Source organism: Pelophylax lessonae (assembly GCF_965119305.1).
Source record: "Pelophylax lessonae genome assembly, chromosome: 3".
NCBI classification, from domain to species: domain Eukaryota; kingdom Metazoa; phylum Chordata; class Amphibia; order Anura; family Ranidae; genus Pelophylax; species Pelophylax lessonae.
In genome coordinates this window covers 164,131,788-164,159,590 of record NC_138770.1, presented here as the reverse complement: position 1 = coordinate 164,159,590, position 27,803 = coordinate 164,131,788, and the positions used below count along the sequence as shown (strand labels likewise).

Below are 27,803 nucleotides of genomic sequence, written 5' to 3'. Positions count from 1 at the left end.
TCCCCTTAGCCGCAGCCAAATGTCAGTGACAGTGTATGCTCTCCGTGCAGATTCTCCCCCCGGCGCACATGGGGGCGTTCTTTCGCCCCATCACCGGTCACCTGATCCCGCCGTGGGCGGAGATTCAGACCCGGACACTGTGCGTCGGCGTGCCCGGAACGCACGCCGCGGCCAACCATGTGTGGGCGGCGTCTGTGCGCTCCAGACACGGGGGACCTCTATTGGTCCACACACGCCCTGGGAGGAGACCAGACGTAGGCTCCGGCGCATGCGCCGGCGTACTTAATGGCGGACCGCGCTCTACTCAGAGCGCGCCGCCATTACTCATACACACAGACCTACACAGGTAAGTTATTCTCTCCCTGGATATTCTAAACTGCTCTTAGGACACCCGCTCTTGCTATAGAACTCTGGCTAACATTTATTTCTGGTATCTGGGCACCCTTTGAGACTTCTACTAGGACTATTTTCCCTTCACTTGGTGACTCCTATCTTTGACTCCTAGGATACCCGCTTTTTGCCATTGAACTCTGGCTAATACTTATTCTGATACCTGGGCACCCTTTGAGACTTCTACCAGTACTATCTTCCCCTCACTTGGCGATCCCTATCCCAGACTACACACTGCTCCCATATTCCTCCCCACTACTCAGTTTTTTCTCTTCTCAGTTTTTCCTTTTTTCTTATCAACTGTAGTACTCATGTTGGGAAATGAGACCTTTTTCTACCTTTGCATTTACTTCCTACCTATTTACCCTTTGATATCCCTCACGATTTCATGTTCGACATATTTCATGTCAACAGGGATGCATGGCTGGATACGTCCCAGCACTATAAATCCATCGGGGGACATGCTTATTTTACTACTATTTTACAGGTATTCTTTACCAACAATATCCTTTCTCATTTTCCCTTTTATTTCCCATTACTGACATACTTCATTTAATTTTTCCTCTATTTCTTTTCATAACTTTCTAGATGACCTGTGCGTTTTTGACCTCACTTTGGAGATCCTCGTGGGATTTTCTGTCCATGGAGCTCTTTTCTCACTGTCATTTGCCATACCACTGTGTATTTGGCTTATAATTATTGTAATCTCCCCTGGAAGCCCGTATAAATATTAACATATTGCTCTGAGCCTATCTTGCATAGACCCAACTTAATTAGCACATACTCTTTGCGGCCATAGACAATTGAAGGCCTTTTTCTCATCCACCAAGGCCCATTCCTTTGGTCTCACGTCCTGGATTCTACAGAGGTCTTACATATCTGGTATGTAATCATAGAGGCATTTTTTGCCCCCCCTTTTTCACATCTAAATACGACAAACACTATGTATAATGTATTATATGTTACATTGCTTTTAACATTGTCTAATACATGTTAAATCTAACCTCATACTTACCCTTTGTATTATACTCATTGTTACCTTTTATGCTCCTAGTCTGAGCTCTGGTGTTTTGTGGACCATTGAGAAAGGCATTTGGACCGAAACGCGTCTAGTCCGATCCAGACACCTCAGACCCTCCTGGTTCCAAGACGTATCTATGACCTTGTTTTTATCATATACTTTATATGTGATTATGTATGATTTACCTTTATAACATGTGTAATAAAATTTATATATTTTCATACTCAAGTCCTGATTCTTGCCGTTGAAAGTCCCAATCCCCAGGGGTTATTTTTGTTCCATATTCATTAGGGATGTTGGCAAGATCCCAGGTTTAAAACACAGAATTCGAATTTATCTTTTCTAGTTTAGTGAAACTGTATAAAATCAACAAATTTTTAAAAATAATCCTGCATGCTGGAAATTATATATAGGTGTTTAAAACATTTATTTCTGCGAAAAATTAGTATTTTAAACTTAAATTGATAGGCTAAGAAACTATCAGTGGCATATATTATGAAATAAATGTAACAAAGTGATTATGTTTGTGTAAATTGTGTTTTGCAAAAATGTTGCAAATATGTATTGAGCTTGAGCTTGATTAAATAAACTGACCAAAATATCTAAGTGGTTAGCACAGCTGCCATGCAACAATGTATTTGGGTGTTCAAATCCCTGAACTACCTACAACTGTCTGTTGTTATATATGAAAAGCAACACCCCAAAAATAAAACATTGTATATGTGTGAAATTAATATATTTGTTGAGTGGGGAGCCATATTAGTGTTGCTTCCTATATAGAGCCACATTACACTCTGAAAAATAGCAGTGTTTGAGCTTGCAAATCTGAGAATTTGCAAATTGATTGAACATATGCAGTGCAACCCCAGAACACAGAATTCAACAACCCAAAAAAAAAAAAAAGATATATAGATATATATATATAAAATTACTACATCAAGTCAACACGCATAGGAAATGCTTTCAATAATCTCAGAATGAGCACAAAGTGGCTTTTTTTATTTAGACTAATGGGCCATACACACTATAAGATTTTCTGAAGATTTTTTCCTTTAGATTTACCAAAACCAGATAATATGAGGTCAAACCTAAACACTTTCAATTTGTATGCAATCTGGCAGGCCCTTGCACTACATAGAAAAGGTAAATCTGAAGGAAAAAGTCTTCAGAAAACCTTATAGTGTGTATGGCCATACATGATCCAATTTTCTTACAATTTTCTGTCCAATTTTCTTGAAATTTACCTTCAAGTATGTAGTACAAAGGCCTGCCTAATTGGATACAAGTGAAAGTGTTGTTTAGCTTTGACATCACATTATGTGGTTTGTGGTTAATCTATCAGAAAATTGTACAACAAAAATTGAACATGTATGGCCATACACACTATAAGATTTTCCGAAGACTTTTTCCTTCAGATTTACCTTTTCTATGTAGTGCAAGGGCCTGCAAGATTGCATACAAATTGAAAGTGTTTAGGTTTGACCTCACATTATCTGGTTTTGGTAAATCTAAAGGAAAAAGTCTTCAGAAAATCTTAAGCCCCGTACACACGTACTGATCGTCGGCCGAACGATCGGCTGTCTTTTGTCCAGGGCTGTCCTGTCTGTTGAAAACTGCAAAAGACTGCACACGAATTTTGTCGGCCAACAACAGACGACTGCAGAAGTGATGTCATGTAATGGTTAACTTTCCCTGTGTTTTTTCTTTTCTGAGCATGCCCAGTCTTGCAAATCAGCCGATTGTCGGCCGAATTCTGTACTGACTGGCGAACAATCGGCCGTTCTGGTGTTGGCCAACAAAAATTTTAATGCCTGCACGACAGATTCTGTTCGGCCGAAAATGCGCTGTCGGCTGTCGGAAGCATCATACTAACACGCCTACAATCGGCCGAATATTTACGGCCGAAGATCGGTACGTGTGTACGAGGCATTATAGTGTGTATGGCCCATTAAGCTGGCCATACATGTTCAACTTTTGTTGTACAATTTTCTGGTAGATCTACCACAAACCACATAATGTGAGGTCAAAGCTAAAAAACACATTCACTTGTATCCAATTAGGCAGGCCTTTGTACTACATACTTGAAGGTAAATTTCAAGAAAATTGGACAGAAAATTGTAAGAAAATTGGAACATGTATGGCCAGCCTTAAGCCTCGTACACACGTACCGATTGTCGGCCGTAAACATTAGGCCGACGACCGATCGGCCGATTGTAGGCTTGTTAGTATGATGCTTCCGACAGCGCATTTTCGGCCGAACAGAATCTGTCGTGCAGGCATTAAAATTTTTGTTGGCCAACACCAGAACGGCCGATGGTTCGCCAGTCAGTACAGAATTCGGCCGACAATCAGCAGATTTGCAAGACTGGGCATGCTCAGAAAAGAAAAAACACACGGAAAGTTAACCATCACATGACATCACTTCTGCAGTCGTCTGTTGTTGGCCGACAAAATTCGTGTGCAGTCTTTTGCAGTTTTCAACAGACAGGACAGCCCTGGACAAAAGACGGCCGATCGGTCGGCCGACGATCGGTACGTGTGTACGAGGCATTAGTCTAAATGAAAAAGCCACTTTGTGCTCATGCTGAGATTATTGAAAGCATTTCTTATGTGTGTTGACTTGTAAGAAACTTGGATCATGGATAGCCAGCCAAACACTCATTCATTAGTGAACTGGTGATTTTGGTTTAGGAACCAACAGACCCAATTAATTACTTTGCTGGGCGTTTCTTATACTGGGTGGGTGTAGTTTAACAAAGGTTATATAAAGGGAAAGGGATGTATGAGATCATATCATTTGGCCTGTGGAAGGGCCACAGGTCTTTATGTCCGAATTTGCTTTTGGGGGTGGGTGGGGGGGGGGGGTTTGCTGGCATGCCTAATGATCCATATTGCAGTAAGTGTATTCTGTTGGATGAATACTTTTCATGCTCTAACTGTTTGGTATAGTTTTTGCAAAGTGTGTCTTTATGTACTCTATACTATTTTTTTTTTTTATTTTCATGCCTCTGTGTAGCTGTATGTTCTACTGATTTGATGGTATTTAAATGAAAAGGCAGGCTCATGCAAACAATTAACATAAAAGTATGTTGGGTATGTTTTATGCTTAATACTAAGGTGTCTACAACTTATTTTGCTTGACTTTTGGATATTGTAAGCTCTATCTATCCATCATATGTTGTATCTTTTTGCACTGTAATTTGAATAAAAATTACTTGATTTGGGTGGGGGGGGGGACATTTCACATTTCACATTTCACATGCTTGCTTGAGTGATTACTGATGTTTTATACATGTTCAATAAAGCTTATTCATTTGTACACAGCTCCTGTTTTTTTTTCTTTTCTTCATATTTGTCTAGATGTAATTCAGATACCTTTTGTGTCTATTGAATGTAATCCATTTCTTGTATTTTTTGCGTGTGTGTGCAATGGCAGTACAGTATGAACATGGGTAGGGTTTCTCCCTTTACTCCAGCGAAGTGTGTATGGGTGTGGGGGGTGTGTGTGTGTGTGGTGTGTGTGTGTGGGGGGGGGGTGTGGGGGGGGGTGTGTGTGTGTGGGGGGGGGGTGTGTGTGGGGGGGGGGGTGGGGGGGGTGTGTGTGTGGGGGGTGTGTGTGTGGGGGGGTGTGTGTGTGGGGGGGGGGTGGTGTGGGGGTGTGTGTGTGTGGGGGGGGCTAAATTGTAAGAAAAAATTAAAGTGTTTATGTATATATTTAGCTAAAAATATATAAATTAAGGAATAATACAAAATTTCCATTCAGTCGCTGTGGATGAATGTAACCAAAACATTTAATAAAAAAATCACTAAAAATGATTACTAAATAAAAGATTGCTACAGCAGCGCTCACTCGCCTTTTTAGTTGGCTTAGGTCAGTGATGATGAACCTTGGCAACACAGGTGTTTTGTAACATTTCCCATGATGCTCACCTACACTGCAGAGTACATGAGCATTTTGGGAAATGTAGGGCAAAAACATCTTGGGGGGGGGGGGGGGGTTAAGGGTTACCATCACTGGCCTAGGTAAAACATTTCCAATACATTTTTGTTGTCTGTGTGCGCCATTTTTAGAATAAAGCAAAATCTCTTTACAATAAATTGCAAATGGCACATTGGCGTTCGCCCTGGACCAGAAATGACACCAAATTGGCTTGCACACATTCCAGCAAGTGGTCACAATCAACTGGCTAATCATGGTGAGGGCCACTTTCAGCTGTGAAGAAATGGCATTCATATGCAAAGTAAGTGTGTGTGTGTGTGTGTGTGTGTGTGTGGGGGGGGGGGGGGGTCTGTGCTTGTAATCAGAGCATTGATTACCAGTGCAGACCCTTGGGGGATGCCACCAGGGATGCCCACCCATGCCACCATTGATGCCAATCAGTGCTCAGGGAACCTGTTAGTGCCCTCCTCATCAATGCTGCCCATCATTACCATCTTTCAGTGCTGCCCACCAGTGCCAATCAGTGCCACCTATCAATGCCCATCAATGCTGCATATCAGTGCCACCTATCTGTCTATCAGTGCTGCATATTATTAGTGTCTCATCAGTGCCTGCCAGCGCAGCCTCTTCAATGCTCGTCAGTGCAACAAAAAACATATTGATTTACCAAATTTTATTACATAAACAAAAACACATTATTTTAGGGGTCAAACATTTAGGTGTTCTTTTTGCCAATAGAAAAAAAACCTTGCAGTGATCAAATACCACCAAAAGAAAGCACTATTTTTTTATGAAAATACTTTGATACATTTGTGTTAGGTACAGGGTTGCATGACCGCGCAATTGTCATTCAAAATGCAACAGTATAAAAAGCTGAAAATTGGCCTGGGCAGGAAGGGGTGTAACTGCCCTGTAAGGAAGTGGTTAACTATTGAAACATGGGAATAAATATTCCAGGGGTAATCATGCTCAGCTCAATGGTTTAGTGGTTAATGTTCCTGGCTATAAACACTGAGAGCATGAGTTCAAATCCCAAGTGTGCCATCACCTTCTTAAATTTTAGACAGCTATAAATAAATACTGAAACTTGGCAAATGCATAATTGCACCCTTCACATATGCATGTTTGTTTCTTGAATATACATGGCCATTGACATGCAATTTTAGGTGATGTAGCCAATGTATTACTATGTGGCCAAAAAAAATTATGGCACACAGGGTGTTGGTCTGGCCTTGAACTCATGACCTAGCAATCTTTAGCTGTGAGCTTAGCCCACTACACCAAAGTGCTGAATACAATCAGATATGCCTGAAAGTTTCAGATGAATAAAGAATGAAGACTGCTAATTAGTCAGCTGTGTAGTCTGCTATTAGAAAATCTAAAGGTTAAAACACATAAGATACATAACTATACCTTAAAATTAAAATAAACCATAATAGATGACATTGCTGTGTAATAGTGATTCAGAATAGACAAATTTCCTTTAATGAAAAACACAAAGGGAATTTGGTTAACTCCAAACTCAAATTCAGCCTAAGTTAACTCCAAACCCGAATTCAGTCTAAGTTAACTCCAACTCCGAATTCATTAAAGCATCTAGTTGATGGTTTAACTCCAGCCACTTACCTAATTAGGATGCAATGAGTTTAGGCTGGAGTTATTTCTGGAGAAGTGAGCAGCTCTACTCCAAACTTATACTGAATTCGGCCCATTATTTTCAAATAGGGACAGCGATCACCAGGAGTATTTCCCTGCTCGCTGTTACTGGGAAAGGGGTGGTACATTCAACATGTTCCAAAAAGTGAACTTATCCTTTAAACAGAATGGTTTATTTTACAAGATAGGGGTTTACATATACTTTTTTTTTTTTATAACAGAAACGTTTTTATTTATCTCAAGAAAAGTGCACATACATAGTCCAAAAAGAATAAACAATTATACAGAATTACATATACTTTAACTTATAAATTGGACGCTAATTGTGGTATATTAAAGGGAAAAAAGCTAACTCGTCTAATGTCTGGCTCCAGGTTGTTAACAAACTTACTTGCGATTGGTTTCCTTCCTTTCAATCAAACCAGATCCTTCCAAAGATATTCCAGCAAACAGTCCCCTAGACTTACAGTATGTGTACACTGCTGCAGAACTTCGAATAGCGACATCTCCTTCCAAATTCCTGAAACATTGTCAGAAAAACAATAATCAGTATAGAAAACCCAGCAGCTTTGTTAAACAGGAAGACAGCAAAATATACATGACCCATGCTGGAGATTCTGGCATGTCACAGGAATTCACACGGATTTATTAGGAGGATCTCTGAGGATAAAAGAAAAGGACTTCTAAATACAACAATGTCCTTTTCAATATTTTCAGCCCACCAATCAGGGCCTAGGGAAATTATGTAGGACATAAAAAATTACGTGGACAAAAAAACAAAAATCTATTAGCTGTGTGTTTCTATTAAAAAGCCAAAAGACAAGACATCTGTTTACATATCTATGAATGTAAGAGTAAGATGAGTTGGATTTTAGTGTTGCCAAAGGGTGTCTTTGTGCTTTTCTAGTCCAAAGATCATCCATTTCTCCTATCAGCATGTTATACCAATTACCTAACCGTTAATTACCCATTTCCCTTCTCTTTAAATCCTCCTCCCCAGTGTAAAGAACAAGTAACTGACCTTTGTGCATGAAAGGAAGCTACACTATAGGGGGGAAGCATTTGGGCAGTGACAAAATTAAGATGTCTGATGGAGCATTTGTTTGATCACTTTATACAGGCTGTGGCAAGAAGGGTTATGGCAGGAAGGGGAGGGGGAGGGGGGGGACAAGGTCATAGCTACATGCTAGACAGCTGCCTCTTATGCTTCTTCCTATGTGTAGCCATACTATATGATATTCTGATGTATATCACAAAAATAACCTTTAAACATGTGTACAAACGATTACCATTAACCTAACAAGGTAAGGACATTCTGGCCTACCCTCTGAGATTATTTTGAATTAACACAATGGTTTTTATCTTCTAAATGTTCTGATTTAGAAACAACTTGATAGAAGTGTGCATGTTTGTATTATGGGCAAATAGAGTACCATTCTGTCCAGGTAGCCCAATCAAACTCCAAGTTATGACCACTACTTGCTAAGGCAGGAGTAGAATTACAATTTCTGTATGATCGTATCTGTAAGTTTCAAGTTCACCTTGGACAGAGGAAGCAAAGTTGTTTAGTCATATACATTAGTTGATATTCCGGGAACACTAATGTACTGGGGGCCACTCCAGTTTTGACAGTGGGAATTATTTAGTGTCATAGCCTTAGGAAAACAGGGTAGTGGCTATGAATTGCAAAACATATGTACCTCTGTGGTAAAAATCGTAAATGTAAGTGTCATCTGTACTAAGTAATAGACAAAGAACAGGTTGTATGAAAACTCTGCACTAGTATAGTCCTTCTAAATCTGCAGCTTCCATTATAAGTACAAATGTGTTAGTCTTAAAAGTCCTACGCAGAACAGTTACTGCCTCTTGACACTCAACCATAACCACAACATCAAGGGGCCTATTTGTAAACAGGTGGTATAATAAAATGTGCATGTCATTCCCTCATAGATCAATTTTAGGAACCTTAACACTAGTCTTTTTCCACAACATTCTTAAGGAATCGTACAGATGTCTGACCTTCTGAAAAAAACAGTGAAGTGGTCACTAAAAATGTTTTAATAAAGCTGCTCTTAGGAAAGGTGACTTTTTTCGGTAAAAAAAAGTGGGGGGGGGCCTTACAATGGCCTTTATTATTAATGTAATGTAATTCAAATACATACAGAAAACTTGTCTAAAAAAACTGGTCATCTGAAAGGGTTTCAGCTGGCAAATTTCCATATTATAAAACCATTTTTTTTTTTTAATAAAAAAGACAAAACAATCTGCAAAATAACAAACGTTCACCAAAAGAGATTTACATGGCTATTGGATCCTTCAGAAACAACCGTTACTTTATTTTAGAATATCTGAAAATATAAGCTAATCAAAGCTCTTTTTAAACCAAAAATAAGTCTCAGTCTTTTATTTTGTAATTTATCCTCTTTACCTTCCTAAAGGTCCTATGGCCACTGTGAAATTCCCTCCGAGGGTGAGGTTGCCACCTTTGGCAAAAGCTTCCACTGCTCTTTTGTGATTAAGGATGATAACTAAATCAGACACCTGTTATTGTAAAGACACATAAAAAAACAATTACTCATAAAAAAATGATCTCCATAAATCAGTGGCTTTTTTAGTTTAATCACACAGACAAATCCAAACCAATGACAAGTATTTGCTGACAAGGTACAAGTTCGGTACAAGGTGGAAGTGTGACAATGAATACCGCCTAATATTTGTTTAATTAAATATGTTAATATTTTGATTTGATTAAATAATCAGTAACACTCAGAAACAGGATTATTTTTTAGCGAATAACCACACTGACTGTGACATTTATGAGAAGGTGGATGGCCAATCAAACCATCAGCCAGTCATAGTACAATTAACTGAATGCATGACGGAGTCGCTTGATCTTTGGTCCCAGTTTGGGGTGTACCTCTGAGTCAATACCAATGCAGAAAAACGGTGACCTCGTATATGGCAGATGTCAATTAGATATCTGCATGGAAAAGAGCTGTATTCAGCAATCTCTTTTTTTTTCGGTCTGTGTCAGTATGAGCTATGGCAACATGCCCACAAAACAGTGCGAGAAAGGGATGGTATATCAGAAAATTCAGATCATAACAGGCCACTAATAACCACAACTGAAAAACTGGATTTTTGTAAGGACTTACTGTAAAATCCTTTTCCCTGAAGTTCGACAGACGCAGCTCCTTATCTTCATGACTCATAGGGTTATGCTCCTCCTTCTAGGAATAGGCATTGGCAAACTTAACTACCCCTATGGGGGCTGCCCCTGCAGGCCTAACCCCTCAGACTCTGCTATCATCAAACAGTTTAGTTGCAAGCAGTGTTTAGAAGACACAAAAACCCATACCTCAGAAGTAGAGGGGCAGGTGCTACGTCTGTCGAACTTCAGAGAAAAGGCGATCCCAGACATAAACGTCCACACGCCCCCCAACGAAGCCGGCTGTTTATCCATATGCTGATCTGGAGACTTGCGGGACGCCGCGGTTAGATCCATGACCGGCACATACTACATGCCTGTTTTTGTCTTTTAAATTGTAAGTAGTTTTTTTAATAAATTTACCTATTGGTTTACGGGATTACGCTATGGGCCTCTGTTTCTTTCTACATATGGCTTTACGTTCAATGGAGTATATGAGAAGTTCCAAGTGTGCCACATATTAATGTGATCGGTTTAACAACACACCGGAAACGGCTTTCGGCTTTTGGAGTCTTTCGAAGCACCTGAGCTTGATATCGGTTGACCTACTGGTTTACTACTAGCTGGGAGAGGCTGTCTCATTAAATTGAGCAGCCACGGAATTTCGGTAAGCTGCTTGTTATACCTGAGCACAAGGGTGTCCCCTTCCTACACTTTTCCCTGGTGTCACTGGAAGAAAGTTATTTTGCACGTGGATTCACATTTCTGCACTTAATATTGGGACTATTCATTTGGACATTATCCCCTCTCCTTTTTTGTTTTTCTTTATATGAGCTTTTCAGCTATATAATTGTATACTGATTTCAGCGCTGCACTTTTTGGTTTTTATTGTAAAAGGATTCCATAGTAAGTTCTTTAAAAAAAGTCCCGTTTTCTCCATCGTTCAATGACAGACGCAACTCCTTATCTTCATGACTCATAGGGATGTCCTAAAGCAGTATAATCATCAAAAGTGGAAAACAACGCAGAAACAAAATGTAAGTCCCCAATGGCTAAACTTAGCCAACCAGGCAACATGGAGCTCAACCAGGAACAACTGGAGCTCACCCGGAATAATTGAACCCTCAACGAGAAACTCTTTTACACTGAAGATTGCAAAACCTTGTTGCCAAAAGAAGCATCCGCGGATGCCAACACATCTACCCTGTAGAATTTTCTGACCGTATGCGCAGACGACCAAGTTGCCGCCTTGCAAACTTGTAGCACCGACGCCTGATAGTGAAAAGCCCAAGAGGCACTCAGCGCTCTCGTAGAATGAGCCTTCACTGGGAAAGGAGGATCCTGACCCCTCAGTGAATAGGCCTGTACCACCGTCTGCCTAATCCATCTGGAAATGGTCACAGCAGATGCAGCCAATCCCTTACGAGGTCCATCAGTAAGGACAAAAAGAGCGTGTGATTTTTTAAAGGACTCAGTGGTCTCTAAAAAAAACTCTGATCGCCCGAACCACATCCAAAGAATGCAAGGCATACTCCTTAGGCTGCTGAGGTTTAGGGCAACACAATGTCTTCATTCAGATGAAAATCAAAAACTTAGGAAGGAACGACTGATTTGGTCGAAGTACCACCAGATAAGGTGAGTGGCAAGACAATGCCGCCAATTCAGATACCCTGCGTGCAGAAGTGTTCGCCACCAAGAAGGCAACCTTCTGAGACAAAGAAGGCAGCAAAATGTCCCAATTTTTTTTTCAAAAGGAGGCTTTTGAAGAACAGATAACACCAGATTTAGATCCCACGGATGTAATGGGGATCGCCTCGGAAGAGCAATATGGCGCACTCCCTGGCTAAAAGTCCGGATTAGGACATGCGTGGCTCACGGGCGTTGAAAATATATAGCCACAGCTGGGACCGGAGTCACCGGAGAGAGGACTTCTGCAAAATGATTATCCCAGTCAGATGCTTCACATGTGGAAAGATTGTTGGAAATAAGTGGGAGGCTTATCTTGGACTACTGCAGGCGGAATACACTGAAGGAGATGCACTGGATGCCTTAGGCTTAAAGAGGTACTGCTGTCGCCGAATGCTTCTCGCTCATGTGGACCTGATAGAAAAGCTTTTAAATTATGCTCCACTGGAAAAATGAGGGGACCACTTCTTGGATGTACATTCCATGATTAGAAGAAATCTCAAGCTATGGGATATCTTTACGCTGACCACACTTACAAGCACAGTTCATATATGAGAAGGTTGGAAAATGTACAACAAACTGTATACACGATACCAACTTCTTTTTTTTTTTTAACTAATAAAGACAAAGTTTTGCTATAAAAAAAAAAAAAAAAAGAAAATTTATAGCCAAAGCTTGGCCTTTGATAGTACCCAGAGCCAACCGCTGTTCAACCCCTTTCTGCAAAAAGGCCAAAACCCTAGCAATCGAAAACAAGCGAGGGTGCAGCTTCAGCGATTCACACTATGAAATGTACAATTTCCACGTACGATGGTAGATCTTCCTGGAAGTTGACTTCCTAGCCTTCAAGAGTGTAGGAATCACAGAGTCAGAAAGACCCCTATCCCTCAACACCTGACTTCCAACAGCCATGCCCTTAAAGCCAGCGACTGTAAGCAGGATGGAAGATCGGACCTTGAGACAGCAGATCTTCCCTGAGAGGAAATGTCCAATGGGTATCTCCGATCAGTCTTATCGGGTCTGCGTACCAATACCGGTGAGGCCAGTCTGGAGCCACCAGAATGACTGGAATGTTTTCCACCTCTATTCTGCGCAGAAGCCTCGGCAGGAGTTTCAATGGAGGAAATGCATAAATCAGCCGATACCGACCCCAAGGAGCCACCAGTGTGTCTGTGGTGTCAGCCAGAGGATCTCGAGACCTGGCTACGAATCTCTGCACCTTTTTGTTGAGGCGAGAGGCAAACAGATCAACCTCGGGAGTCCCCCACCAGACACACAGGAGGCGGAACACCTCCGGGTGTAGGGACCACTCCCCTTGATCCAACACCTGACGACCAAGGTAATCCGCCTGCCAGTTTTCCACACCTGGAATGTGTACAGAAGAGAGGGCTGGAACAAAGCTTTCCACCTAGGCCAGAATCTCGGCCACCTCATTAGCCGCCAAGACACTCGTGGTGCCCCCCTAGTGATTGATGTAAGCCACAGCCGTGGCGTTGTCTGATTGAATCCGAACCGGACAATCTTGCAGACGAGTCATCCAATCAATTGGAGCTCCAAAACATTTATCGGAAGTTTTGACTCTTCCATCGTCAAGGTACCCTGGGCACAGAGCTTCACCAGCACCCCGACCCAGCCCGACAGACTGGCATCCATGGTTACCACCGTCCAAAACAACGAAAGGAAGGACTTACCCTGGCACAGTGCTGGAAATTGAATCCACTACAACAGAGTAAATTGGGTTGTGGCTCAACAGAATCACATTATCACTCTCATTTTACAAGAATCTCCCTTTGCAAAGGCCTTGTATGGAACTGAGCAAACGGAACCGCCTCGAAGGTCGATACAATCAGACCCAAGGCTCGCATGCAAAAGCGTTTTAGCCATACCATGCACCTAATAGCAATCCCAAACTGTTGACGTCAACATTAACAAAGGTAGCTTTTAACATGTGACCTACACCATGTAAATGGCGGGACAAGGATTCCACCCATCTATCCACGGGATCCAGAAAGGTTGGAGACTCTCCCATTGGTACCAGAGTCACTTTATTCAACCTGGCCACCGGAGAATCCACTTTCGGTGGTACAGTCCACCTATTGGACACCGCCTCTGCAAAAGGATAACGGCATGCAAAATGCTTAGGCACCACCAGCATGTGCTTAATGCGTCGCTATTGTTCATCCAAAATAGTATGAAACAATTCTGGACAAGGTAACACCTTGCCTGATTTACGGGATTTGCGGGAGCCAAAAGACACCTGCATGTTTGACGCTGTAGGTTCATCAGCCAATTTTTAGGATTCCCGCACAGAAACTATCAGGGATTCTACCAATGCGTGTTTCCGCGCTGCGGCTGAGGAGGACAGGTCCTCTTCACCGTCAGAATGTGAAGACACCGACTCCTCAAGGTGGTCTGCATCCGCAGCAACCATATCTGTCTCAGAGTTCAAAGACCCTGCCGATGGAGGTGAGGGCGGAGGGCATTTTCAGCTGTAAGCACCAGAAATTACAAAATCCACTTTTGACATCAGGCCTTGCAAAGAAAACAACCAGTTTCTGGCTGCGACTGTGAACAGGAGGGTCCCGCAGTCGCTTCCAGGAGGTCTTTTGTGTCATGTCCCTGATTATTATGTAATAATAGCAAAGCAGAAAGGAACAAACCCACAGGGAAACCCAGAAACGTTACCAGACCACAGAGAAGCATCCAGTCTGACCAGTGTAAAAACAAAACTAGCACTGTCTGCACAGGAAGAGGAAGAAGCTCTGCCTCTGTCATTACAAGCCATGCCACATGCCTGTCCATCCCACGGACCTCAAGAAAATGGCTGCTCATACATTCTCAATGGGGAAGTATAGAAAATGTCTGCCCATGCAAACTAATGGGAACATAGAGATTATGAACCACAGCAAAATGGCGGCCCCCATGGCCTGCCATGCGGTCTCCAGGACCCCCCAAAAGGGTCCCAGAACAATCTGAATCTAAAAGGTCCCTAGCCAGGGACCCACCCAGGACAATCCACCCCCCTCAAGTAAGCACCATAACCGCTGCATTATTACCACCACCCCCCCCCCCAAGGTAAAACCTGCAAGGGGTAGGGGAATGCCAAGGGGTACACCAGATTAGCCCTCCGGGTGCCAGGAAACCAAGGGAGCCCCTGAGGTCCGACCATTCCAGGGAGGGGCCCACTCTGAAACAGATCACCTCCCACCCGGGATGGGGGTGCTGTCAGCCAAGGGGAAGCTGCGACTCAGGGCGTTCTAGGTCAATGCATCCCAGCAAGACTGTCCACTCATACGCTCATCCCCATCCATTAGGGCACTGTCGTGGCGAGGCCTAGTTCTGGACTATAACCTGCTCATGTTTGCTGGCCAGGCTGGGAGACCTTAAGGATCTAGATTATCCAGTGCGAAACTGCAGCCAGCTGGACAGAGTTGGACCTCAGGTAAGTATTAAGGGGTGCTGGGGAGGCTGCTACACACAGAAGGTTTTTTATCTTAATGCAAAGAATGCATTAAGATAAAAAACCTTCGGCCTTTACAACTCCTTTAACTAGTTGCCGACCGCCCCAAGCAGATATTCTGCAGCAGGGCAGCTTGGCAGCGCAAAATCACGTATATATCTACTTGATTTATGTGCACGCAGTCTAGGCAGCGTGTGCTCGCCGCCGGAGCCGCGCTCCCGCTGTGTTTAGACACGGCGGGAGGCGGGCCGTGGGAGGAGCGGCGGCTATCGCTGCCGGCCTCCCGCAATCATCAGAGAAACTGACAGAAGACCCGCCTGCTTCTGTAAACAAAGCAGGCGGGTCTTCTGTCACACAGGCAGAGAGATCACGAGTTTCAGCTAAGCTGAAACCCGGATCTCTCTGTGCCTGTCACAGACCCCTACACCCCCCCCCCCCCACAGAGAGTAAGAACAGTTAGGCATCTATTAACCCCTTGATCACCCCCAGTGTTAACCCCTTCCCTGCCAGTTTTATTCATACAGTAACAGTGCATATTTAGCACTGATTACTGTATTAATGTCACTGGTCCCCAAAAAATGTCAGTTAGGGGTCCAAGCTGTTGCTTGAAGTTCCTCTGGATCTTGGTCCTCAGAAACTAACTAGTTAAAAAATAAAAAAATCACAAACTTTCCCTGTTACAGCTAAGACTGAAGTGCCAGCAGGGAGCTAGGTCCTATTCCTAACACCAGGCAGAATAAACTGTTTGATTATAACAGAGTCTGAGGAGTTATACCTGTAGGGACAGCCCCCTTAGGCGTGGTTAAGTTTTTTTCTTGTCTAGTGCCTATTCCTAGAAGGAGGAGCATAACCCTATGGGTCATGAAGATAAGGAGCTGCGTCAGTCAACGATAGAAAAATAGCATTTTTAGCAAGCTAATGACTAATGTCATAGCGCATTATTTAGCAAACAATACTGGGTGCAACTGATTTGTTCCAAGATTAACATGATAGGATATGATTGGCAGAATCATTTATGAAAGTGAGTTCTAAGGACATAACATCAAGTGTCATGTAGATAAGTGACTATCACTGATAATGGAGGCTTTGGCTCTTTCTGGTTCTTGTTCAATAAACTTGATAAAAACTGCTTCAAATCACATTTTAGGCTCAATTGACAGCTTTGATACATTGAAAGAAAAAAAAAAAAAGTGGAAGTCTTTTCAAACCTGCATTGCAATGTGCTGGCAGCCAATAAAAAAAAAATGGGCTTACTTCTATGCATTTTAAAGTGTGTGCAGTTATGCACTGCAAGAATATGAATCTGGCATAAAGGTATATGTAAACCCATTGCAGCTTACCAGTCCTTAAGTGAAGTTTCTTGGGTTTATTTTTCGACCTACTAATTAAATTATTATTTCTTTTTTAATTCAGTTTTTATTTTTGAATTTTACTTTCTAACAAATAAACATCAAGAAAAGCATTCAATAAAAAAAAAAAAAAGAAGAAAAATAAGTACTTAGTAATTATTAATATATTTTCTGTCCTATGTTGACAATAGTTACACACTGCACTATATCTACAGAGGAGTAGGATTGTCACCATAGGACAGGAAGTGTTTCAGGACCACAGAACACTCCTCTCTCCTCATTTGTGAATGTGTTCTGTAGTACACAGATAGAACTTGGCCTGGGCTGATAGCACAAGCAGAGCATACAAGAAGTGTTTGAATTTTTTTAAATTGCGCTTTTTACACAGATATAACAAAATGTTTATAATGGTATATTTAACAGACCAAAAAGGGCAAATAAGAAAAGTTAATTGTTAGGGTTTACATACACATTACTGCAAAGTCCACTTTTGCTAATATTATAACAAAACATACATACAGTATAAAATATATTTTGTAAGTGAAATTAAATTTATAAACTACAATTGTTTCAATTAGCAGTCCTGAACAGTTGCTTCCAGGCTTAATAGCAATCTGGGACATTTATTTGCCAAACTCCTCTAGACTTAACATTTTCTTCTTGAATGACTGGCTCACTACTTTTCTCAAAAGGTGAGCAACAAGTCAAATTTTATACAACTTCTACTGTGGTTACATATATGGTAAGCTTTTTCCTAAGGTCTTGTTCACACGGGGCGTATAATTCCGTGCCCAAAGTGAGGATTGTGTTTACTTGCACAAGGATGCACAGGTGTTCTGTGAGTTCCCATGCAGGCAGTCCCACTGCTGTCAATGAGGACACAGTGGCTACACGGACACAGCTGCTGTTCCCAATGTAACATTCATGTGGATGTATGGCCCCAAACAAACCCAGGGTAATGCATCATGCATGACTTAAAAGTGATTGTAAGTCTCCGTTTTTTTTTTGTTTTTTTTTAAATATAACAAACATTTTAGACTTACCTCCTCTGTGCAGTTGGTTTTGCACAGAGCAGCCCGATCTTCCTCTTCTCAGGTCCCTTTTTGCTGCTCCTGGCCCCTTCCTACTGCCGAGTGCCCCCACAGGGGACCTCAGGTAAGTATTAAGGGGTGCTGGGAAGGCTGCTACACACAGGTTTTTTATCTTAATGCAAAGAATGCATTAAGATAAAAAACCTTTGGCCTTTACAACTCCTTTAACTAGTTGCCGACCGCCCCAAGCAGAAATTTTGCGGCAGGGCAACTTGGCAGTGTAAAATCACGTATATCTACATGATTTTGTGCATGTGGTCTAGGTTCTAACCCTTCTTTTACTGAAAATATGTATCGTATTGCAGTCTGTGTCCCCATTTCAGAGATTTTCTATTTATTTCTGTCTAAAGTGAGGAGAAATCTCCCCATTCATAGATAGGGTCATAGATTGTAATAAAAATGTGCTAGGTATTCTATGGCTTCCCTACTCTGCCAAATACTAAAAAAATATATATGTTTTGTGAGGAGTTGTGCTTTTGTTTTTTGTTTTTTTTTTAAATTGTGCTCAGCAGCTACTGACAATTTGTTACTCCATGAGGAGAGTTCAATACTGATTCTAATATGGATCCACGAAGTCACTCATCTGGGTCCATCCAAATGTTATCCTGCGTTAAGCCCTAATGAAGGGGGAGTGGAATTGCTCCAAAAATGCCTTGGCTGCTTTTATATGATTTATTTTATTACCAATATTTAAAATTATTTTTTACTCTTTCACCTGGTTTTTGCTCTGGTGCTTCTTCTCTCTTTCTATGGTTTCAGCTAGTGCGGAATGCCCATCAAGGGAAGTTTTGCTGTTTGGAAGAAAACTTGGCAGAGCTATTGAGCTTGTTTAATGTTTTCATTCATCTGACTATAGAAGCAGGTCTAAAAGTTCTAGTGGCTCTTTGAGTATGTTGTTCTGGAGTCCATGCTTTTAATGCGGTCTGTGTCCCACTGAGGAAATTCACCTTCTCTATTTATCCTTTGGACCACTGTCTTTGGAGACTCAAAGTGAGGGAAAATTTTAAATGCTGTGTTGTCACCAGATTGGACAACTGTATATATTCCAATGAAGATACAAGTTCTGGTGACAACAGTCTAAGATTGGATTTTCTTCACTTTAAAATGTATTTTCTCATTTCCTGTTCTGTCACTCCCGCAAGAAACACAGTCTGTTCACTTGCTATTGTCACTGGTTGTCATTACAGACTGCCCAAAGCTGTGTATGGGAATGGGCCTGAACACTGCCAGCAACAGCAATGATTTCTACTGATAAATCTCTGCTTATTCACTGCTGTCATTTCAGTATTGCAGGCTTTACAGTCAATGGTCAGAGGTTGGTGGCTTTAGGGCTCGGGAGAAGAGGATGAAGGCTAAGAAAGCCGCCGACACTCCCTGAAAATTGTGGAGGTGAAAGAAATATACAAGGTTACTTAAAGTCATAGCTACTAAGTATACCAAAGGCAGCAATTAGAAGGACTCATCTCTTACATTTTAATCATATAAGCAAACTGCAAAGTGATAGGTGCTTACAGGAATACTTTGCCATCAGTGCTCTAAGCTGGCAGAACTGGTGCTATATAGATATAATAGTTTTAGTGGACTTAGAAGGGTGTGGTAATGTGGTCTGTGTCTTACAGTATATGCAAGGGCTGCTCTGCAGATCCAATCTAGTACTATCCAGAAGCCAGGTTTTATTTCATGGATATTACTTTATACGCACATCTAGTAATTCCAGTAGTGAACTGAAATTCTCAGTAGACACTCAATGAAAAACTTAAATACACACAATTTCAAAAGGGAAATCTTCACTGGTTTCTGGCCACCCATCCAAGTAGTATGTTATCAATCTTCTGAGAGCATTGGATAATTCACCCTGAATATCCACACATAACACTCCCTGAATTAATTTATATTGTCAAAAAGAGACAGCTAACTAAACATATACAATTCATTTCTGTGTTATCTTTGGATACATGATCGGTTTTGAATAACATATAATATTTGGTATGCACATTATGTTCTCTGTGGATTGAAAACAAGCTTGGATATGCTTATATTTAGGGGTCATAGTTAATATAGATGTGATGAAAGAACTATTAATACAGTAAAGTGAACCTGTCAACAGATTCTACCTACCTGCTGTTTTTACTCGTAGAACTTTAAAAAGAAGCAGTCACCAATAGTTTTTATTTTTTGATAATCAAAATCACTTAAATGGTTATTATAAAGCCTTAATTATCATGGAATACTTGATGGCATGTCGTTACGTGTACTCTTTTCTCACCAGAGCAAAAAGGTCAAGCTGTAAGGCTGTCTCATCTTCTACATGAACTCAGTGTGGATAACAGACACTTGAAAACTCATATAAAAAGGTACTGTCAGGGTTATGAGAAGGAAAACTCAAAAGTCTTTGTCAACAGATTGTTTAGCCTGCCCTAGTAGCCTGGAGAAAGCATCATTAATGTGCCCGGAGTTCAGAAAGAGAAAAATTTGCTTCCATAGAGATGTTACAGCCACATGCTGGACTATCAGAGTTCTGACAAGGAGAAAATACAACTTGATAACACACATATGTCTCTAAAATAATAGGGATGAAATATTATACCAGAGTGGAGTACATATTCTTGTTTAATTCTATTTCAGGCTTATTGGCAAGAGTCAGTTAAAAAAAACAAATTGCTTAAGGGGTCTGTGACAGACCCAACTGAGACAGGGGCTTTTGGAGGGGACTGCAGGGTAGCCTCTTGCCTACTGACTATGGGCCCTAGCTTTTGAGGGGGCTTTATTCTTGGGGGGTGTGTGCCAGGGGGACCCTTGGAGTAGTCTTGCTTCGGATATGGGTTCATGTCTCTCACACACATAGACTCTGGGAACCTAGAAACTGAATACAGATTTGGGGCCTTTTTGCCCAAATCAGCAATGATTGCTTCATCCCCTCCTAGACTGCGAGACTCATAGCAGATAATAATATAATCAGCTCAAAACAACCTGATTCTGGGGTCTCCTGCTATAAGCTGTTTACTAAGGAGTCTTTCTCCCACCGTATCATTTCCCCAATGTGTGCCTGCTAGGTGTGAATTCCCATTGTTAATTGAGTCACCTCTTGTTTCTGTCTGTCTGCTAATCCTTTAGAGATTTGGACAGCCCTAGGTCTTCTTACCGGGAAACTGGTGCCGAACGGTCTGGATGGGCACTGAGTTGCCTAGGCTTGTCTAAGTGACTAGTTAGCTTACTATTTAATTAGATTAGTGTGTATGTTGGCTGTTCCTTAGCTATGTTACTTACCTTACTTTTTGCATTAACGTGATCAAGCTCTTACCTGATTTTGTGTGGTATATATAGTCTGTGTGAGTTTACAATAAAGTGAGTTCCAGTTAGCACCTAAGCTAGTGTCATCCAGTCCTTGGGTGCAATATTCAGTTATAATACCTGGTCCCAGACTGGAGGAAGCTGTATACGGTGGAAGCGCCCAAGAGAGGAGCCAAGCGGCCCCTCACAGGGTCTATTTTTTAAAAATAATATCTTCATAGAAATGCCTCACAATTTGCACAGATATCGCAAATAATGTGTTAATATGTGTATTTCCTATGACTGTCAGCTCCATCAAGGTACTATGATGCAGTATTTGAAATACCACAAACAGGAATATACCACATTATGACCACTAGACAGAGCGGATGATCATAGGAAATACATGTTAGACACATTACAGGGATTATTTGTGACAGCTGTGCGAATGCTAAGGCATTCGCTGAGAAATTCCCCTTGGTGTCCTAATTAATTTAACAATGCAAAAAAGTCACTCTAGATATACTGAATAATTATTTCCAGCGTTAAAAGCTCCCAGTCCCATGCAGCCTTGTGCTATATAGAGGGTGGGTTAGGCTAGGGCAGTTAAAGGGGACAAAAATAATAATTGCACTTATCCTTTAAAGTGGTTTTAAAGGCAAAAGGTTTTTTACTTTAATTCATTCTATGCATTAAGATAAAAAAACCTTCTGGGTGCAGCTCCCCCCTCAGGCCCCCCGATACTTACCTAAGCCCCATATCGAGCCAGCGATGTGCTTGGCAGCAATGGCTCTCCTGGGTCTCTCTCCTCCTCCTTTTTAATGCTACCTAAACAGTGCCCTTCAGTGCCGCCTCATCAGCGCACATCAGTGATGGAGAAATTTTTTTTTTTTTTTTTTTTTTTTAAACTATCTGGTCTTTTTTCGTTTTTTTTTAAATACCACCAAAAGAAAGCTCTATTTGTGTGGAACAGAATGATAAAAATCCATTTGGGTATAGCGTTGCATGACCACGCAAATGTCATCCAAAATGTGACAGTGATGAAAGCTGAAAATTGACCTGGGCAGGAAGGAGGTAAAAGTACCCAGTACTGAAGTGGTTAAATGTGCAGGCTAGGAGGCTGTCATCTTGATCCTGGCTATTCTCATTAGTTGATCACTTTCCTAGAACAAGCATGCAGAAAGAAGTTCAAACGTTTTAGTTTTTACATGCTGCATACTTGTTTCAGGTCAGAATAAAAAATACCTATAAATAAAATATTTAAAAATAAAGTCAGCAAAGACAACCACCCTATTTTTTTATCCACCTGTGCCCTTTAAATGCAGAGGGGGAAAAAAGCATTACTTTTTACAGTATGTACATTTAATCTTTTCACAGACTGTTCTTTTCAGTCAGCTTCGTGACTCTGTGATCCTCATTCATACATAACAGATTACATTAAAGAGTCTATCTAAACCCAAAAAACAATACTGTATGTTATATATTTCAGCTTACCAGTTCTTAGATAAGATGACTACACTAGATTTAATTTGTCAAGCTTTTCTCCTTTCTTTTCTTACACATGCTCATGCTGACTGGTCATCTTTGAGAATAATAAGGTTTATTAAAAAGCGTTTGTTAAAAAAAAAAAAAAAAATATATATTTATAATATATTGTAATTGAAACTTGACTTGAACATGTCACATGTCTTAGGGGTCACATGTCTTAGGGGTTTATGTATAAACATTTTGCATAGCCATTCCTCCAGTTAATCTACATACACATTTGTTCTGTGTGAATTTGACGAAAACAAATGTCCTTTAGGCTATTTTTTCTTCTATATGAATGTTCCTCCATTATGGGCAGTAGTAAAATACCACATTATGGTCATTAGCTGGAATTGAAGAGCATAGGAAATACATACATGTTTGGAACAAGAAAAACAATGTAACACAACTCTAGACCTGGGGTCGAGAGGTCCCAGCAATGTAAGGCCAACCAATCACCTGGAGAAAACCTTCTGTTGAACAAGTTCCCTGTGCTGAGAAGATGTGCAGGACCCCTAAGCCTATCAGGTTGATGTTCATCATCAGTATCTTCTAAGTTAAGGTGTTACTAAACCCAGGACCCTGCATTCACTATATCTGGTCTCCCACAGTACACAGAACATGGAAATGCAATAGTTTTAGTAAATATAAACTGCTAAATACCTTTTTTCATCAGCAGTTAGAGCAATCTTGTGACTTCAGTGTCTGGTTAAAGCTTGTAAGAGGAGTTTTCATTCTCCCCAGATTGACCTATGACTGTGACCTATGTCCTAGGATTGTCAGGACTCCAGACCCTCTGTCTGCTGGACAGTTCTGATTGGCCCTGTGCTGATTACATTCAAACTTCCATAAAAAATAAAAATAAACTCTCTAGCACTACACTCCAAACTGAGCATGTGTTCTGTTCTGTCATGAGATGGTTTGGGGACTGTGGAATAAGGGGAGGATCAGAGAAGACTGGATCAAACAGCCTTTTTACACAATGCAGAGGATAAGCACCTCAGGTTCCACAGTGAGTATAACAAGCACGCTTTACTGCATATACAGACTGATTTTACTATTGTGGGTTTAGTAACACTTTAATGAAAGAAGGAATCGCCCTGGCTCCAGAGCTGAATTCCAGAGCCACCAGGCCAAAGATAACCAGGTATATCAATTTGCCTAGTGTGACAGGTTGGGGTTTCTTACCAAAACAGTGAGTTTATTCCATGCCAGATATCGTTTTCAGGGCTTGCCTGCCCACTTTTATTTTAAAGAAAGTCAAAGTTCATACAGGTATGTCTTCCCACGCAGGGGGTTCTCACCATAACTATGAATCAAACATAACATACAGCCTCCTGGCTCTCTTGTGGCAATTTTACTGCTCTGAGTGCCTTTTCAGGGTTCTTCCTGAACATTAGTACCTTTTTGGTCCTTCTGACCATGAAACACGTCCTAGTGTTTATGCACAGATGCTGCACCCTAGCTCTGCGTCTTTCTTACAGCTTCCTAGCTGTTGCGTCCCTCATGAACTCTCGCTAGAGTTTCCTAGCTGCTCTGTCCCTCATGGACTCTATTTCAGGCCATGGCCTGTCCTGAGCTGGACACCATGGTACACACCAGCACCTCTCACGGCTCCCTTCACACACAGACCCCCTCTGGAGGGTGGGGCTCTGAGCTCTATCTCTGGCTCTCATGTGAAGCCAGCACACACCTGTGCCCTTAGTGTACTTGCTTCTTAGAAATTCTTAAGAAAACCACCATTTTACCCAGTGACACAGGGTCACCCTGCCACACCACAGATTGCACCTTCTTTTTCCACTTAAACAGAATATAGAGTTTTAGGAGTCTAGAGTGGAGTTGAGCATAAGGGAATGTCTTGAATGAAGCTACCATCCAACCAAGAACTCTTATGTAGATTCATAAGTCCAGAGCACCTGCTGCCATTTTTTTGCACTCCAGTTCCTATGTTTTCATGCATAGTTGAGTGGCATAGTCTTGTTTCCATGTCCTATGCAAGAAAACATAGGAACGGGGGTGCAGAAAAATAGCAACAGGTGCTCCGGACTAAGGAGTCAAAAGGTTAAATATCTAGCTGTAGCAAAAGGCAGTTTGTTCAGGAGGGTACAATAATAAGTCTCTGTAGGCAACAGTGAAGCATGGTGACGATTCCTTGCAAGCCTGGGGCTGTATTTCTGCAAATGGAGTTGGAGATTTGGTCAGGATCAATTGTGTCCTCAATGCTGAGAAATACAGGTAGATAATTATCTAGCATTCTTTTCAATCTTATTTTATTAGAAAATACAAGTGTACACAAGAAAAAGGGAAAACAGAAATTCTCTCCAGAACCATCTTACTTAATACCACTTAACATGATACCAAGTATTTCAAGTTAATGTTAGAAATATAGATATCAAACATTTAATATCCAACAAACATTATGGCTACACAGAGTACTTTATCTTACAAAACCTTAATATATTGTTAGTAAGACCAACTCATATCATGATTATAATCCCATAACTAAATGCTCCCCTGAATATATCACTTAATCCTGATTTACAAATACGTCAAAATGTCTTAGTTGGCTTAATGACTTGAAGTCAACTGAACAGGGGGAAAAAGAAAAAAAAAAAAGAAAAATAAACACAACAAGCACAAAAAAAACACAAAAACACAGAAAATACGCACAGAAAGTATGCACTCCGCTATGACGATATATCAGTGGCACATTTAACAAACTCAGCTGAATCCCGAAACTCAGCCCACACGGACCATGTATTCGCAAAACATTCCAAATCATCAAGTTCTTGCGCAAGTAAACGTTCCAAGGCTTTAATTTTATCCACCTCTACCGCCAACTCCCTCAGAAGAGGGCACTACTGATTATCTCCAATAACTAGGGATCACATTTCTCATAGCAGCCAAAAAATGGCGTAGGATTACTTAACCAACCTGAGAGGTCCCGGTATCAAGGATAAGAGAGCTATCTCAGGGGAAGGAGTCATTGTGGTCTCTGTCAACCTGCAGTGCAAAGCAAAAACATTTTCCCATAACTTCAGGATTTGGGGGCAGTGCCACCATTTATGTAGCATTGTGCCCCTATCTGAGGAACATCTCCAACATACATCGGACGATGTAGAATCTATATATTTGATAGTAGCCGGGCATTGATACCATCTGGTTAGTAGTTTAAACCCCTTTTCTTGAATCCTAATATCCACAGAAAATCCAAGGGTTAGAACAAAGCACTTATGCCAGTCCAAAGGGGAAAAGCATGCCCGAGTTCCCATTCCCACACCCTAGTGTAGGAAGGGAACTCCGGGCGAAAGGCCTTAATCAGTAATCCATATAAAGAAGAGAGTACATGCCTAGGAGGGTCTGTATGAAGAAGCATACCCTCAAGTTCCGATGGTTCCCCTCGGACATCTGCCAGGGAAGAAAAAGTACGTAGGTATGAAAGAACTTGTTGTCTCCACATCCATGCTGTCATCTTTTGAGAGAATTTTTGAGTTGAGGGGTCAGTCAATAATAATGTAGGATCTGCTTGTAATAATTGGGCCACGCGACAATGATCCCTCTTATTCCATGGGCCAAATCGTGTACTCTTAACAGCCGCCGGAAATTCTGGGGTCCCAAAGAATGGTGACATTGGTGCCCGAATCTTAGAAATTTAACCAGATTCCACCACATTGTCCCAAATCCGTAAGGTATGACGTGTCATTCCAGCAAATAGAGATAAATCTCCTCGGTGAGTTGCTGGCACCCAGGGCATAGCTCGTAAGTCATAGGGGTTGATATATTGCTCCAATTGAACCCATAGCTTAGATGATAAGCCATGGAATCAATCTACTATTCGTGTCAACACTGCCGCTTTGTAATAAAGAGAAGGGTCAGGTGCTCCAGCACCCCCCTTATCTTTTGGGAGGGACAGGATCTCATATTGTAATCTAGGTCGGCTTGAGTTCTATATAAACCGAGAAAACAATCAACAAAGTTTAATGAAATATGCAGATGGAATAGAAATGGGGATCGTCCGAAACAGGTATAAAAAGCATGGAAGAACATCCATCTTCAAAACGTTTATCCTTCCAAACCAGGAAAGTCTTTTATTAGAGTAGGACAACAGATCTGTTTGGGTTTTACAAAATAAGGGCTCAAAATTTACTGCAAAAAGCTCAGATGCCTTAGTGGGGAGGATAATCCCTAAATAATGAACCGAAGTAGAATTTGTCTTAAATGGGAAAGAAGACGAAAGCTGCTGTAGGGTACTTATAGATAAAGGCACATTTAGAAGTTCAGATTTAATAAAATTAACTTTAACGTTGCTCATTCTCCCAAACTCCTGTATAATTGCAGGTAGTGAATTATGGGGGCGAGTAACAAACAACAATAGGTCATCCGCATAAACAGCCAATTTTGAATGAATAGGACCAGTTGTAACCCCACATATAGAGGGGTTATTCCGTAGAGCTACGGCTAAGTGCTCCATTGTCAGTACATACAAAAGAGGAGAGAGGGGGCACCCCTGCCGTGTCCCATTAGGAATCCTAAATGAGGTAGATAACGAACCATTAATTCAAATTCTTGCAGAGGGAAAGGAGTACAAAGCCATAATCCTTGATATCATATGAGATCCCAACCCAATCTGTTGCAAAGTCAGCCGAAGAAATTGCCAATCTACCCGGTCAAATGCCTTTTCGGCATCCACCGTAAGAAGGCACATTGGAATATTGTGGGAACACGCATAATCCATCAGAAGAAGAGTCTTTAAAGTGTTATCTCTTACCTCCCGACCCCCAACAAACCCCACCTGATCCAAAAGGATCAACTCTGGCATTACCAACTGCAGCCTATTTGCTAAAACTCTGGCATAGATTTTTAGATCCACCCCAATCAAAGATATAGGGTGATAATTTGCACAGAAAGATGGGTCTTTGTCGGGTTTCGGAATAAGAGATATATCTAGCATTCTATACCATTAGGGAGGCATGTGATTGGCCCCAAATTTGTTCTGCAGCAGGACAATGACTCCAATCATGCAGCCAATATCATTAAGAACTATCTTCAGTGTAAAGAAGAACAAGGAGTCCTAAAAGTGATGGTTTGGCTCACTCAGAACCCTGATCTCCGCATAAACGTCTGTTGATGTCTGTCTGGGATTACATGAAGACAGAATGATTTGAGGTTGTCTATATTCAGAGAAGATCTGTGGTTAGTCCTCCAGCATGTTTGGCACAACCTATCTCCCGAGTTCCTTCAAAAACTGTGTGCAAGTGTATCTAG

At 41.3% G+C, this 27,803-nt stretch overlaps 2 protein-coding genes across 2 annotated transcripts in view; one reads left to right on the top strand and one right to left on the bottom strand.

Moving 5' to 3' along the window:
- The window catches only part of SH3YL1 (SH3 and SYLF domain containing 1), a 269,051-nt gene that overhangs the window by 132,538 nt on the left and 108,710 nt on the right, over nucleotides 1-27,803 (bottom strand). The window contains exons 5-6 of the mRNA XM_082251297.1: nucleotides 9,436-9,548; nucleotides 7,399-7,527 (exon numbers count right to left, since the gene is read on the bottom strand). Of these exons, the coding sequence (XP_082107423.1) occupies nucleotides 7,399-7,527; nucleotides 9,436-9,548 (242 nt within the window). The remainder of the gene's footprint in view (nucleotides 1-7,398; nucleotides 7,528-9,435; nucleotides 9,549-27,803) is intronic.
- LOC309550914 (DNA-directed RNA polymerases I, II, and III subunit RPABC5) lies at nucleotides 12,053-12,399 on the top strand. Its single transcript, XM_082251302.1, has one exon. It carries the CDS (start codon nucleotides 12,094-12,096, stop codon nucleotides 12,295-12,297), a length of 204 nt encoding a protein of 67 aa, XP_082107428.1. The 5' UTR covers nucleotides 12,053-12,093; the 3' UTR covers nucleotides 12,298-12,399.

Coding starts and splice junctions, on each gene's coding strand:
- LOC309550914 (XM_082251302.1), top strand. CDS start 12,094: ATGATTATCCCAGTCAGATGCTTCACATGTGGAAAGATTGTTGGAAAT.